Raw genomic sequence first — 13003 nt, forward strand, 5'->3', positions numbered from 1 at the left:
TGTACCCATTAATCCTTGTCCCATGACTACCATCCTCTTCACAGGTGCCTTGGAGATATTTATATGCACTAATGAGATCCCCTATCCATCTTCTCCAGACTGAGCAGGCCCAGCTCCTGCAGTCTCTCCTAAGAGAGATCATCACTCTGGCACCCGCTGGGCCCTCTCTGGAAGCTCGGGATGAGGGTCTTCCATGAGGGGCCCGGGGGTGGTTTGGCCACGGGATTACAGAATAGTTCGGGCTGGAAGGGACCTCTGGGGATCACCCAGGCAGGGTCCCCTGGCGCGGGTGCCACAGCAACGCACCCCGTGGGTTTGGAACGTCTCCTGACAGCCCCCGCAGGTACGTGGCGCTGTGACCCCGGGGAGGGGGAACGGGACAAAGACCCCCCCGCTCTCTGATCCGCAGCCGGGGGGACACAGCCCGAGCGGTCCGGGGGTCAGTGCTTGGACAGCCCACCCCCGCGGGGACGGATGCCCGCTCCCGATCCCGGTGCCGGCAGGGGCGGAGCGGGAAGCGCTCCCGTGCCCGCGTGTTTCCGTGTCCGGCCCCGCCCGTCCCTTTCCGCCCCGGCCGCGCGCGAGGTGGGAGCGATGGCGGCGCCGCTCCGGGACCGGGGGCTCCGAGGGGCTCGGGGGGGCTTTGAGGGGGCTCTGCCCGCGGTGTCCGGGCTCCGGGGCGCGGCCCGGGAGCCCAGCCGGGCTCCGGCACCACCTCACCGCTTCCCCGGCAGGGCCAGCCCCGCTCTCTGTGACCAGCGACGGCACCCGAGGGAGGGCTGGAGCTGTGCGGGGGGGGGTTAGGTTGGGTATCGGGAAAAGGTCCTTCCCCCAGAGGGTGGTCGGGCACTGAACAGGCTCCCCAGGGCCAAGGCTGACAGAGCTCAGGGAGCGTTTCGCTCTCGGGCACATGGTGGGAGTGTTGGAGTGTCTGTGCAGGGCCAGGGCTTGGACCGGGTGGTCTTTGTGTGTCCCTTCCAGCTCAGGATATTCCATGATTTTTCCAGGTATTGCTGCTTAGTGCCTCAGCGGGGATCCCGACGAGATGCAGAACGACGCCGGGGAGTTCGTGGACCTTTATGTTCCTCGGAAATGGTGAGCGGGGCCCGCGAGGGGCCGGGGCTGGGAATGGGCCCTCTGCAAAGAGGCTTCTTGTAGCAGCGAGTGCCGGGGCTGGTGGGGAATGTTTACTGTCAGTTTCTGTATTTTTAAGTACCTTGTGTAAAGTACGTAAAGCAAAGATTAAAGTTGAGAACGCTCTGCATCTCCTGTTCCAAAACTGCCAGCCGTGATTAGGGTGGCAGTGACAGCACATGGAATCACAGAATGGTTTGGGCTGGAAGGGACCTTAAAGCTCATCTCATTCCAACCCCCTGCCATGGGCAGGGACACCTTCCACTAGCCCAGGTTGCTCCAAGCCCTGTCCAGCCTGGCCTTGGACACTTCCAGGGATGGGCAGTCACAACTTCTCTGGGCAATCTGTGCCAGGGCCTCACCACCCTCACAGGGAAGAATTTCCTCCTAAAATGGTTCACATCAGAAGTAAACATGTGTTTATATCACACAGGTGTTTCTGTGACTGCTGCAAGCTATGGTAGTGAACCTGTTAAATAATCACATATCCTAATAGCACATCATAAGCATAATTTTGGTATTGTAGTAAATGGACAGTAGGAAGCTTTTTAAAAGTGTGTGTATGTTAAAAAAATATTACAAATAAACCATTTATATGCACTTTATTACATTAGGTTAAATATTATTTACTACCTGGGATTTCTGAGGGTTTGCAACTTGAGTGTCTTTGACAGCTGTAGTGGCTTCCAGTGAAAAAGGCATAGAAACTACAGTCTTATGAATTACCTTGATTGCTACATCTTTTGCATTTTAGAAAAAAAAATAGTATTCTGTGTTTTCAAGGCCTGCATGATGCTACCAAGTGAAAGTTTCCTTTAAATATACTTAAAACTGCATTTTAATTTTCTAAGTACTGAAAGTTTAAACTTACTGCCTAAATTTCTTGAGCAGTTTTAATTTGCCTGTAGTCTTGGCTTTAGTAGTTCTTTTTTGTCTGTTTTCTTTTTGTTTAAATATATCTTGTTTTATTCCTTAGCTCTGCTAGCAACCGAATCATTGGTGCCAAGGATCATGCTTCCATTCAGATAAATATTTCTGAGGTAGGTTTCTTAACAGAAGTATGTGATGAGAGAGCTACACCCTTAAACTTCTGATAAAGAAGTTGAGAAATAAAACAGCATGTGATGCATCTCAAATAATTCACTAAAGAAAGACACAGTAGATCTTCACTCCTGCAGGTTCCCAGTTAATGCACGTGGGCCCCGGTTGATTTAAGCTCCTTTTAGCATGATTTGGGGTTTTTTTTCCATTTGTTTGTTGCTTTTCACCTTTCAGGATTTCTGTAGACACAGTGTTCCTGTAGCTCATGAGCTATAGAGCTTGATTTAGTTCTTGAATAGGAGACCACAAGGCCATGTTCCCATTTTTTTTAAACATCTGAGTCTCTTGTGTTAGCTGACTTTAAAAAGTGCTCTGTTTGTGATTTCCTGTAAATGTTAAGGCAAATACTTCATTCCTTCAGTGATCCCTATTTCTTGTTTTCAAAGGATCAGAGATGAGCAGAATGGGGAAACAAACCCACCTGGTATTATAGGGTTCACCACACTGTTTAATTTCATGATTTATATTGTTTTGTCATTTTTCCTGTTAAATTTCTCAGCAACTGGAGAAAATGAGACAATTTATGTCTCTCAACTTGGGCATTTTTCTAACTATGTAACAAGTCTGTCCCCTTTCCCCCCTTCAGTTCAGTTTTCCAGGATAGTGACCTTAGTTAAAAGAAACATGAAAAAAAATGGTAAAAGTAGGAAAAATCCACAAGTAGACTTTACACTGAACTTTGTACAGAACTCAGATTTTTTTCTTTTAGCTACCACTTCTTGTTACTCTGTGTGATCCACTAAATTTTATAGCTGCACTATGGAATTAACTATAAATTTGCTGTGCAAAGATCATCTGTAGTTGACCTTCTAACTTCAGTATTTGCCCGGAGTTTCTGTAGTTTACTTGCTCAACACTGCAAGTGTTTTTCTGCAGTTTTTAACTTTGCAAGTGTGATGTAAGAGCATAAAACCTTGTAAGAATCTGTGTGCAGTAACTTGGCTGTAATTACAGGTTGACAAGGTGACAGGCAGAGTGAATGGCCAGTTCAAGACTTACGCCATTTGCGGCCCAATCCGGAGGATGGTGAGTGCTTTCCTCACCTACAAAATCATTCTGCTTCCTGACATGTTGATTAGTAATTAATGAAATGTATATTTGGCCCTGAAAACACAGTGTGTCTTCACCTCATTCTCAGGCAAGAACTTTTGTGGGGGTAACGGAAGACCAGAACGGTCGGGGGTTGGAAGGGACCTTAAAGATCATTCAGTTTGAACCCCTTCCACTAGAGCAGGATGCTCAGGGCTCCATCCAACCTGGCCTTGGACACTTCCAGGGACGGGGCAGCCACAGCTTCTTTGGGCAACCTGTGCCAGTGCCTCAGTTTAAGTTGGAATAATCAGTTTCTTCTAGGTTCTTGTTTGTTTTCTTAATACTTTGGCTTGTAGAATTATGTATGTTTATTTTTTTAAAATCATTGAAGGATGAAAGTGATTTCTTTTAAGAATGTACCAAGACACTGAATATCTGGCTTTTATCTGTTGTTTACAATTACTTGAGAGGATACTACAATGACTTCAAGTTGTTAAACATGATGTGAAGCTTCTTAGAGTTCATCACAAGTCCACTTACCCAAAAGTATTATCTTGTAAATGCAAATGTGTATTTTATCAAGTTAAAACTGTTTCTTATCCTTAAGGATGACAAAGAATTAACAGTTCATTTTGAAAACACTAATCTGTCTATAAAATGTAAGGATCTGTGGAAGGCATTGTGCATTTCCCTGCCAGCATTAACTGCTGCAGCTGCCTCTCTTTTCAATGTGTGTCAGCAATTATTTGGACACTTCAGAATATTTTTATTTTGTTTCTTAAAGGGTGAATCAGACGACTCCATTCTGCGCCTGGCAAAAAATGATGGGATTGTTTCCAAGTACGTGTGTTTATCTTATCCTCTAACTCTTGCAGGGGTAACTTCCATACCCAAATCCAGCTTTTAGGATGACAGTGTGTAGGTTGTATTTATAGGAGGATTACACAGTTGCTCAGAAATATTTACTTGGAGCTGTTGAAGCAAATTGGTTTGTAATAACAATGTTTATTTCGTTTTCTTCTAGGAACTTCTAACTGAAGAAACTTCGGTATGGGACATGTGATGTGAAATAAACAGTTTAAACCTATATTGTGCTGTGTCTTTTGTTCAATTTGTAAACATCAGTGGATTTATTATGGTTAATCTTAAGAGACTTAGAGACGTGTCTTAAAAAATATACAGATTCTGATTGTGAATTCTTAAAATAAATCAGCTTGGAAGGCAATGCCAGAGTTGAAATTCAAGAATTTCCACTTCGCTCTTTGATTCACTGTCATATTTCTTTTCCAGAGTTAATAAGTTTTGCAGTTGTAGCCCAAGTGCTTTTTTGATCTGTAGTAGAGCGTTTCAGCTTGCTGGTTTTTCAGTGGAAAAACTGAGGGTATTGTTCTCATTTTGTTATCACAGTTTAGTGGGTTTTCTCCTCATAGAGGGTCACAATATTTATTCTGCCATTGACACATTCTTTAAGTAAATTAATGAAACTGAAATTCATGGAAAACTAACTGGGAATACTTACATGCTAGTAGATTGCTTGCCATGTGAGAGAGACTTAAAAGTTTTGCGTTTTTACTTAGGACTTCAATGTTGAAAAGTGGGGAATAATTTTTTTTAATTGAATCAGTTTTTTCTCAAATCATGAAGTAAATTAGGATTTAGAGTGTATGCCACTGTGTAGACACAATGAAGTACATAACTAAACCTTTATTTCAGGAGCAATTTCAGCAGTCAGAACTCAGCAGGCTGAGTTTTAGCATAACCATAACCTAAAACATCTTTGGCTGCACTTTCTCTCTTCTCACTGATAGCACTTGAATTTACTAGTACTCCTCTGAGCTGATAGTACTTTTAATAGATAAAGTCCTGGATGTTTTGAGTAGTGGCAACTCGGCTAAAAAGACCAAAAAACAGGCTTCATGTTGAATTCACATTGAACTTAAGACAGAAAGCACATGAGAGAGACCTTTTAAATACTAAAATTAGAGGGAAAAAATGAACCCACACTTTATTTTTGAGCTATGTTCTTCTGACATTTAAGTTAACTATGAAAAATGCATTTAAAAAAAAAAGGGGGGGTGGGGAATGGTGAGGGAGGATGACATTGTTAGTTGTGATTCTCCTAGAAATAATTCATTTTTCCAGCAGATAAATCTGTGAAAACACTTTCTGGAAAGACAAATACAGTCTCCAAAACTGGAGAGATTTCAGCTTGGCATATGTCCAATCCTTATTACTTTCCTTTGTACACAGTAAGAGGAGATAAATTTTAATTGGACTTGATGGGTTTTTTCTGACATATCTTAAATTAGCTGCTTCTGCCTTGGCATTAGGGTAGAACTTTAAATAAAACCACTAACTGTTTACTGCTGATAAATGCCTGGTTTACCAAAGAGTTTAGATATTGTTGACTTGTTTCTAATCCCCTGGGACTCTGTTCATCCATGTGTATTTCAGTGGAATTCCTCCATAAGGCACAGTGAACTGACAGCTTAAAAGTTCAAGACGAACTTGAGGTCTCTCAGATGTCTTTTTGAGCAATACAACCCCATTAGCATACAGCTGTACCAAATTTACACTTCTGTTTTAAGTATTTAAGAACAATGTTGTAATTTAAAATGTTCTGGGCTTTGTCATACTGATTGTTGCCATTTGGTTTTCAGAACTTAAAAAAAAAATTGAAACAAATTACTTTTTCATTAATTTCTTGTCAAAGTAAGAAATGTAATGGTGCCATATCCTAAAACAGTTCAGTTGGGAATGAATTAGTGCTGTGCTAAAGGCTTCCTGGTGTTCATGCTGTTGTCACCAGCAAGACTGCACATGAGTCTTACAAGAATTTCTGCAGAATCCTAACAAGGGAGGACACGTGTCCCTTTAAAAATGCAATTTTCAGTTGCATTTTCTAGTATTGTGATGTAAAATGTTCTTTGTTTTCCTGGAACAGGAATAGTTCAGATGCTCGGGAGCCATGAAAGGGAATGAACTGTACTTGTACTGTACAAGATGGACAGAGTTGCCCTTACATGGTTACATTGCACCAAGTCGTGAAATTCTTTGCTGTTACTTACGAGGACTTGGCAGTGGCATCCTAAAGACATCTGATTTAACTGGGGCTATTTTAGTGTCTTTGGCCAAAATTTTGCTGCTCAGGCAAGAGCCTATATACTCCTGAAAACACCTGGGGTTTTTTGTAGCTTGTAGATGTCTCATAATACTGATTTCTCTTCTAAGCCTTGACATTCTTCTAATGAACTACATGGTGTTGAAAAGCTGCTTTAGTCAGTCTCAGCTGTAAGCCTGTTGTGATCAGAGACCCGGGGTGAGGAGGTCACTGCTTCTTCTGTTGCCGTGGGCACAGGATCAGCAGCTTTGATAACATCACCCCTCTGCAAGGTGCCAAACAGGCACAAGGCTGCCAGGCTGGGAGAAGACAAGAGGCAACAACGTGCTTGCCTGGCATCATTCCTGCTCCGCTGCACAGAGGAGCACTGTGACTGGAGAGGGATAAAAAAGGCCAAGAGTGTCCTTTGCCTTCATGTGTGTCCATCCACTGCTGCTGCTCTGCTGCCTGGCTCAGGCTCTTGAGGAGTTTTTCTGTCTCACTAGTGCTGCCTGCAGAAGGGAACCTGGGACAGCTGTGCAGGATATAATTTATTTTCCTAAAGCATGTGGTGATGCTGGAGGTGGCTGAAAGCCTACCTAGAGGCCTGAGCTAATCTAGTTGCACTAGATTTGGCAGCAATTTTGTTTTTCAGTTGGATGTTATGGAGAGCTGTCTATTCCCACCTCCTGTTTTGTTCAATTGCTGTCACTCTTAGTGATACACCAAGATAAATACACCTCTGCTGCAAATATGACTTTGAACAAGTTAAAGGGAGGTTTTGATTTTAGTAGGTTTTGATTCATTGATGGCTATTTGCATTGAGGCATCCCGGGGGGCAGCTTCCCTGTATGTATGCTGGACTAATCAGCCATGGAAAAAAACAAAGAAAACCAATTAGGCATTTTTTTCCTAGTGGGAAACACACTGTTGTTTGATATCAGACAGGAGTTCTACTTGGCTGAATCCTCAATAGGAACTGCAGGTGCTGAGATTTTAAGAATTAAGAACAGTTAATAATGTCAATGTGGGATTCTTTTTTTAATGCATGATGATGAAAAATGTATTGATGAAAAATGTACTATTTTAACATCTGTTCTGAGATAGCTGATAGTAAAACTAACGTGGCCAGGCTGAACCAGGCATATTTTGCAGTGTACCCCCCTGAGCTTTAGTTTGTTAACAAATCCTGTTCTTTGGTTTCTTTCTACAGGATTGGGACCATGGAGAAGAGCAGGTACATGCCTGTTTTGACAAGGACTGGGGCCCCTGGGTTTGGGAGTTCCTGTTTGCAGTCCTAGGGCTGACCATGGCCGGCTGCCAGTGCCCACCCAGCCACTCCCCACTCCTTCTCCACAACAGGACAGAAAATAGGGTGGAAAAGCACGTGGGTGACAGCAGGGAGATCACTTCCCAATTACCCTCATGGGCAAAACAGGAAAATCAATTTATTGCTTACTAAAACAGAGTTGGATGGTGAGAAGCCCCATCCACCCCCTTTACCCAGGCTCTGCGTCAGGGGATACCCGCAGATCCCCAGCCCCAGGGCTCGTGGGGCTGCCCTTCACAATCTAATTTTTATTTACCTCACCTGCTGCTCACTCCCACACCCCCTTTCCCCACCGTGCCCTGGCGTTGCTGAGGGGCTCAGCCATGCCCTGTGGTGGGGCAGCTGGAGCCATCCAGATCTGGCTGTGCTCAGCCTGAAGTGGCCGTGCCTCCCCCCTGGAGACCCTCCTGCCATCGCTGGGCACCCAGCACAGCTCTCCCCTCCACCAACAGGTATTTAATCCAAACCCTTTTGTTCCAACAACTGCTGATGGCCTTCAGCAATTCCTCAGGTTTGTGTCATGCTTCTCCTGTGTCAGCTTTATAGGGATACGTGTTTATCCATGTTTCTCACCTGGGAAAGCGATGGCGCTCCAAGGGTGAGGTGTGGTCATCCATCAGACACCTGATAGTGTCAGGACTAAGCTGCAGACTGTGGAGCCCCAGAGCTGTACTTAATCTGCTAATTCAGGTGCTCTTCCAAGAGGATGGAGAACAATCCTTGTGCAGGAAGGCTGGGATTGTGGGGCATTGGTTGGGGGTCACTGCAGGGATGGAACTAAGAGTCACACACTGCATTTTGGCAAGCTGGTTGTGAGCTGGGACACACCACATATATCAAATTAAGGTTTTACTTACCTGGCACTAAATGCAATAATCATTTCACTGTTTTCCAGGGCACCAGAGTCCTGAGAAGCACCTTGATCCATCCATCGATGCATACCAAAATACAATGTACTGGTGTCCTGATGTGAAGTCACTCAGACTGTCACACTCTCATGAGCTGCAGTGCCTGTCAGGTAAGAAGGTTAAACAAAAATGCTAAAATCCCATGTGTTGTATTTCACAAAACAGTATTTTCATTTAGTGTTTAGCACAACTCTGTACAGGTTACTCATTGAGCTGGGAAATGTGATAGTTTGTGCTCTAGGCAAAGTGTTTCGAATGTCTGAGGCTAAAAAAAAATAGCACTTCAAAATAAATTGGGTGGGGAGGTGGCAGAGGTTATTGCTTGCTGCTTGTCCCTGCTTCATTCAGTTCTTTCCCCTACAAGGGCTAGAAAAGCTGGGTATTTAATTTTCCCTTTGACCAGTTTGAGGCTAAAAGAAAGGGATTTACATGCCTGATTTCTGTTCTGGCCAATGGAGCCATGCTTAGAGCAAACTCCCTCTGCATTCCTGGGAAAATGGGGTCATTTGTGCTGGATCACCCAGCCAAGCATGGATCTGTGACTGTACAGCCCACAAGCCAGCTGTGCCAAGGAAATAACAACCTTAAAAAGTTGACTCTGCAATTAAGTTCCGTGTCTGCTGATGGGACACTTTTGCTGCTGTCTTGTGTCTGCTCTCAAGTGCCTGGAACCAGTATCCCAGAGTTCAGTGTATTACCTGATAATCTCAAACTTGGAAGAGTTTCCAGGCAGGCTGACCAAAATCTGAGGATCTAAGACTGCCCGTACCCAAGAATAAGTAAATAAAAGGAAGCTGATCCCAGATGGTGCTGATTAAAACAGGAACTACAAAGGGAGATTAAGGAAGCAGCTTTCAGGCTGCGAAGTATATTACCTGAGAGGGAGCTTGATCACTGTGCACAGAGCTCATATTTCTGGAAACCCAGCACATCTTGACACAGCACTGCCTTTGGAGAGCCTGCATCCTCCTGCAGAAGATAACAGAGCCAAGCTTTGGGTCTTCTCATTACAGAGGGAATTAACATCTTGGCAACACATCGGAGACAAACCCCATTCAGGTTAAAGGGAGGCAACTGGATAAGATTTTTCTGACCTTCTCCCAGATGCTGCACTTGTCTAGGGAACAGGAGGCTTTGCAGGTGTGGGACAGGTGACAAGGTGCCTGCCTGCCAGGAACACTGCAGCCACTGTTCACTTCTGATCTCGGTTGAATGGGGACCTCCTTTGGTCTTAAGGCCCCAGATGCAGATTTTTTGTTTTCCAAAATATATTTATCACATATCTCTGTGACAGTCAAGCTTGTTTGAGACTCTCCTGACGGGAAAGTTGATCCTTGCCTCACTTGGAACAGTGCTGACTCACTGCCCTAAGTCATAATTCCCAAAAAACTTTAAATATCCAGGAAAGTCTCATATACATACATGCATAACTGCTTTCCATATGGTTATGTAAAAATCTCAAACTATGGCATTTCACCAGGTACCTTGTGACTCATGTCTGCTCTGCTACTCAGCCCTCATTGTTTTCAGTGCCTTTTAAAAAAAAAAGAGAAGAAAAAGTGCTGTTTGTTTCTGCAGAGCAGAAAGCTGCTCCTGGCGTGCTTCCCATGAAATGTGCATCACAGGCATTCCAAAAAACTAGAGCACTGGGATCAAGGCTCAGGAGACCTAGTTTCTACTTACAACAGTGATGTTTGTTTTGAGCAAGACCTGTTGACTGCTACATCCTATACTGGAATTTACCCATCTCTCAAATGAATGTGATTAAAAAAGCAGGAAGCTTTGAATCAATTTAAGGGGTGCTCAGAAAATGCAGTATGAGGTGGCACAGTTCTTTAAATTAATACAAGAAGTATAAACTTTTAAGAAGATCTACAGTGAACTCAGTAGAGTTGAGCCAGAGGCAGGTGTAATAATTTACTATTTTAACCCCTGGTTTTATCTGCTATTCAGCAGGGAAATTGTACACCCTCAATTATCTGGACATGCAAATAAAACAGTGTAATTTTTCCCATTTTTAATCCAGTACCATTTATGGAGGTAGGACCCTTTGAGTGTTTTTTCTTCCTTTAGGGAGTGGGCCATATCAAGGGAGGGTCATATCAAAGTTGATTGCTGGAAGGAATTATTCTGATTTACAATGCTCTGCACCTTGAGATAACTCCTCTGGTATTTGGAGACTCTGAAATGCAAAAAGCAGTGCTCATGGGGACCCTGCTCTCCATGTCACCCCTTTCTTGTATCAGTAGCTGGGACCCAGGAGTCGTGAATCACAAAAAGGACTGGTCCTTGTCAACCCACTCCAAGCTGCAGCTGCCATGTCTGTTCCTACTGCTCTGGCCCAGTCTAAAGACTTCTCGGATCTCTAAGGTCAATGGAGCCTTTAATGCAAATTCACAGGATACCATTAGCCTTAGATTCCCATCTTCATGAATTTGCAAGAGAAACTCGACACTCTCCAGAAGTGCTCAGAGCTGGGAACAGAACAAACCAGGAGAAATTCCAGCAAAGGGGGAGGTGACTGATTCCAGCTCCAGATAACAGTTGTTATCAGAGAAGCTCATAAATCCACCCAGTTTAAACAGTGTCAGGCAGCATCTCGTGCTGCATTGTGTGTTGCCTCAAGGGATCTATAGCTGCTTGTTCTGATCAACGACTTCCATTCTATCTTTCAGGTTCCCAAAAGTCACTATTTCCTGGAAAATGTTTGTGGGAATACTAGTTCTGAGTGTCTGTGTAGCCTTAGGGAGAAGGAGCAGAGTATGTTGCTGTTCTAATAAACAGCCCCGAATTACTGTTTGGCTGTCACTTGGGTGGCTGGAAAATGCACTAGTGATTAAAACAACATATATTGGCAAAAACAACATACCAGAAGTGTGGGTGTTGTTTAAATGTTGGGACATCCCCTGTTGGGATCTGATTTTCAAATGTCTGGTGGAATACGAAGTCTTCATTGAGACACAGTGCCAGTGTTTCTCCTGGCAACTGTAAGTAGACACCTAATAGCCCCATGCTTTGAGAAGCACAAATGCATGGATACCATCACCTTCTGTGTGTCACTGTCACCCTTCTTGTGTCATCACTGCCGCTGCAGAGCATCCCTGCACCTTGGCAGATGCAGATTACTTGAGGAGGAGACATAAGACATGGTAATCTATGTATCTTAACTCTAGTTTTGCCTCAAGCATTTGTGCAGAGGTACTATGGACTAATAACAATGAGGCAGACCTTTGGGAGAAAATAGAATTTTAATGTTTGGGAAAAAACCCTACAGCTTTACCACGGAAAACTATGGATTTGCTGTTAAAGAATGATGTGGATGTGAGAAGATGAGCATCCCTGGCAAGGAGTTGGTCCCAAGTACAGTGTCAGGCTGACACTCATGTGCTCCGAGTGATTTCTCAACAACTCCTTCCTGCTACATGAAAAAAAATATTTGTATTGTGGTCAGCCATCCCTTTTAGGGATGTGCTGCAGCAATTATGAGAAGCAAGAGGGAGTCATGACCTTGCTATTATTCTAGCAACTCAGTGGATTTATTTGAGCCACATTTTGTCTCTTCCAGCAAACAGTTCAGTAGTTTCCAAGTCACCAAAAAGAGCATAAGGGAATTCTGCCTCCACTGTCGTCACTTTTGAATGACCTTGCAGAACGAAGAGTAGATGATTAAGTGACCTCATAAAATACTCTTTTAGGAAAACAGCATGTCATACACTGCTGGGATGAATTGTCCAGAACAGGATACTGGGAGTAACCTTTCACTCCACATAGTGAGAGAGAGAAAGGTATGAACCTGTGGGACTTTGTCAGTCAAGCAGATGTGTGAAATCTCTATGGCAGCCTTCAGTGTAGGTGGGGATATAGAGGGGAGAAGATTGTCTCTTCTCCCAAATTATAGTGTTCAGCACCTTGGCTACCTTCACAAGAGTATAATAGCCCTTCCCTGACCTCTGTGGTGAGGAAACTTGGGTCACAAAAGCTGTGTCCTACTATATATTCAGGTAACTTCTAAATGGGCTGGTTGTGCCTAAGCACAAGAGTAGCTGGACACTGAAACCCAGTGGCACCAAGGGTGACACAGTGCAAAGTGGGATTCCCAAATAATATCTCTGGGGAGCAGCATTTAGGGGAAGAAACTGATAAAATGGGGTAATAGTGAGTCACCTTTTTTTTTCCTTTACTATTGTAAAAAGTAACTGAAAGAAAGGAGCAGATGAAAATGTTTGGTGTTTAGTGAAAGGTTGGGCAGCAGGCTCTTCTTACCATCCTGAAAGGAGCTTCTCAGCACCGCGTTCTTCTGCACCCTCTGGTACTGGTTAATCTTGGAAAGAAGCAGTATATCCCTCTCTGCTCCTTAGAAATGACCTGAGCTGAACACATGGCTGGAATCCTTTTGAT

The 13003-nt window shown here is 43.9% G+C and overlaps 1 protein-coding gene across 1 annotated transcript; it reads left to right on the plus strand.

Moving 5' to 3' along the window:
• The first annotated feature begins 475 nt into the window (after positions 1-475).
• RPS21 (ribosomal protein S21) lies at positions 476-4354 on the plus strand. Its single transcript, XM_064674060.1, has 6 exons — positions 476-585; positions 1008-1095; positions 2111-2174; positions 3190-3261; positions 4052-4107; positions 4292-4354. Exons 2-6 carry the CDS (start codon positions 1046-1048, stop codon positions 4299-4301), a joined length of 252 nt encoding a protein of 83 aa, XP_064530130.1. The 5' UTR covers positions 476-585; positions 1008-1045; the 3' UTR covers positions 4302-4354.
• Positions 4355-13003: the final 8649 nt, after the last annotated feature.

Source organism: Pseudopipra pipra, chromosome 17 (assembly GCF_036250125.1).
Source record: "Pseudopipra pipra isolate bDixPip1 chromosome 17, bDixPip1.hap1, whole genome shotgun sequence".
Classification (NCBI taxonomy): domain Eukaryota; kingdom Metazoa; phylum Chordata; class Aves; order Passeriformes; family Pipridae; genus Pseudopipra; species Pseudopipra pipra.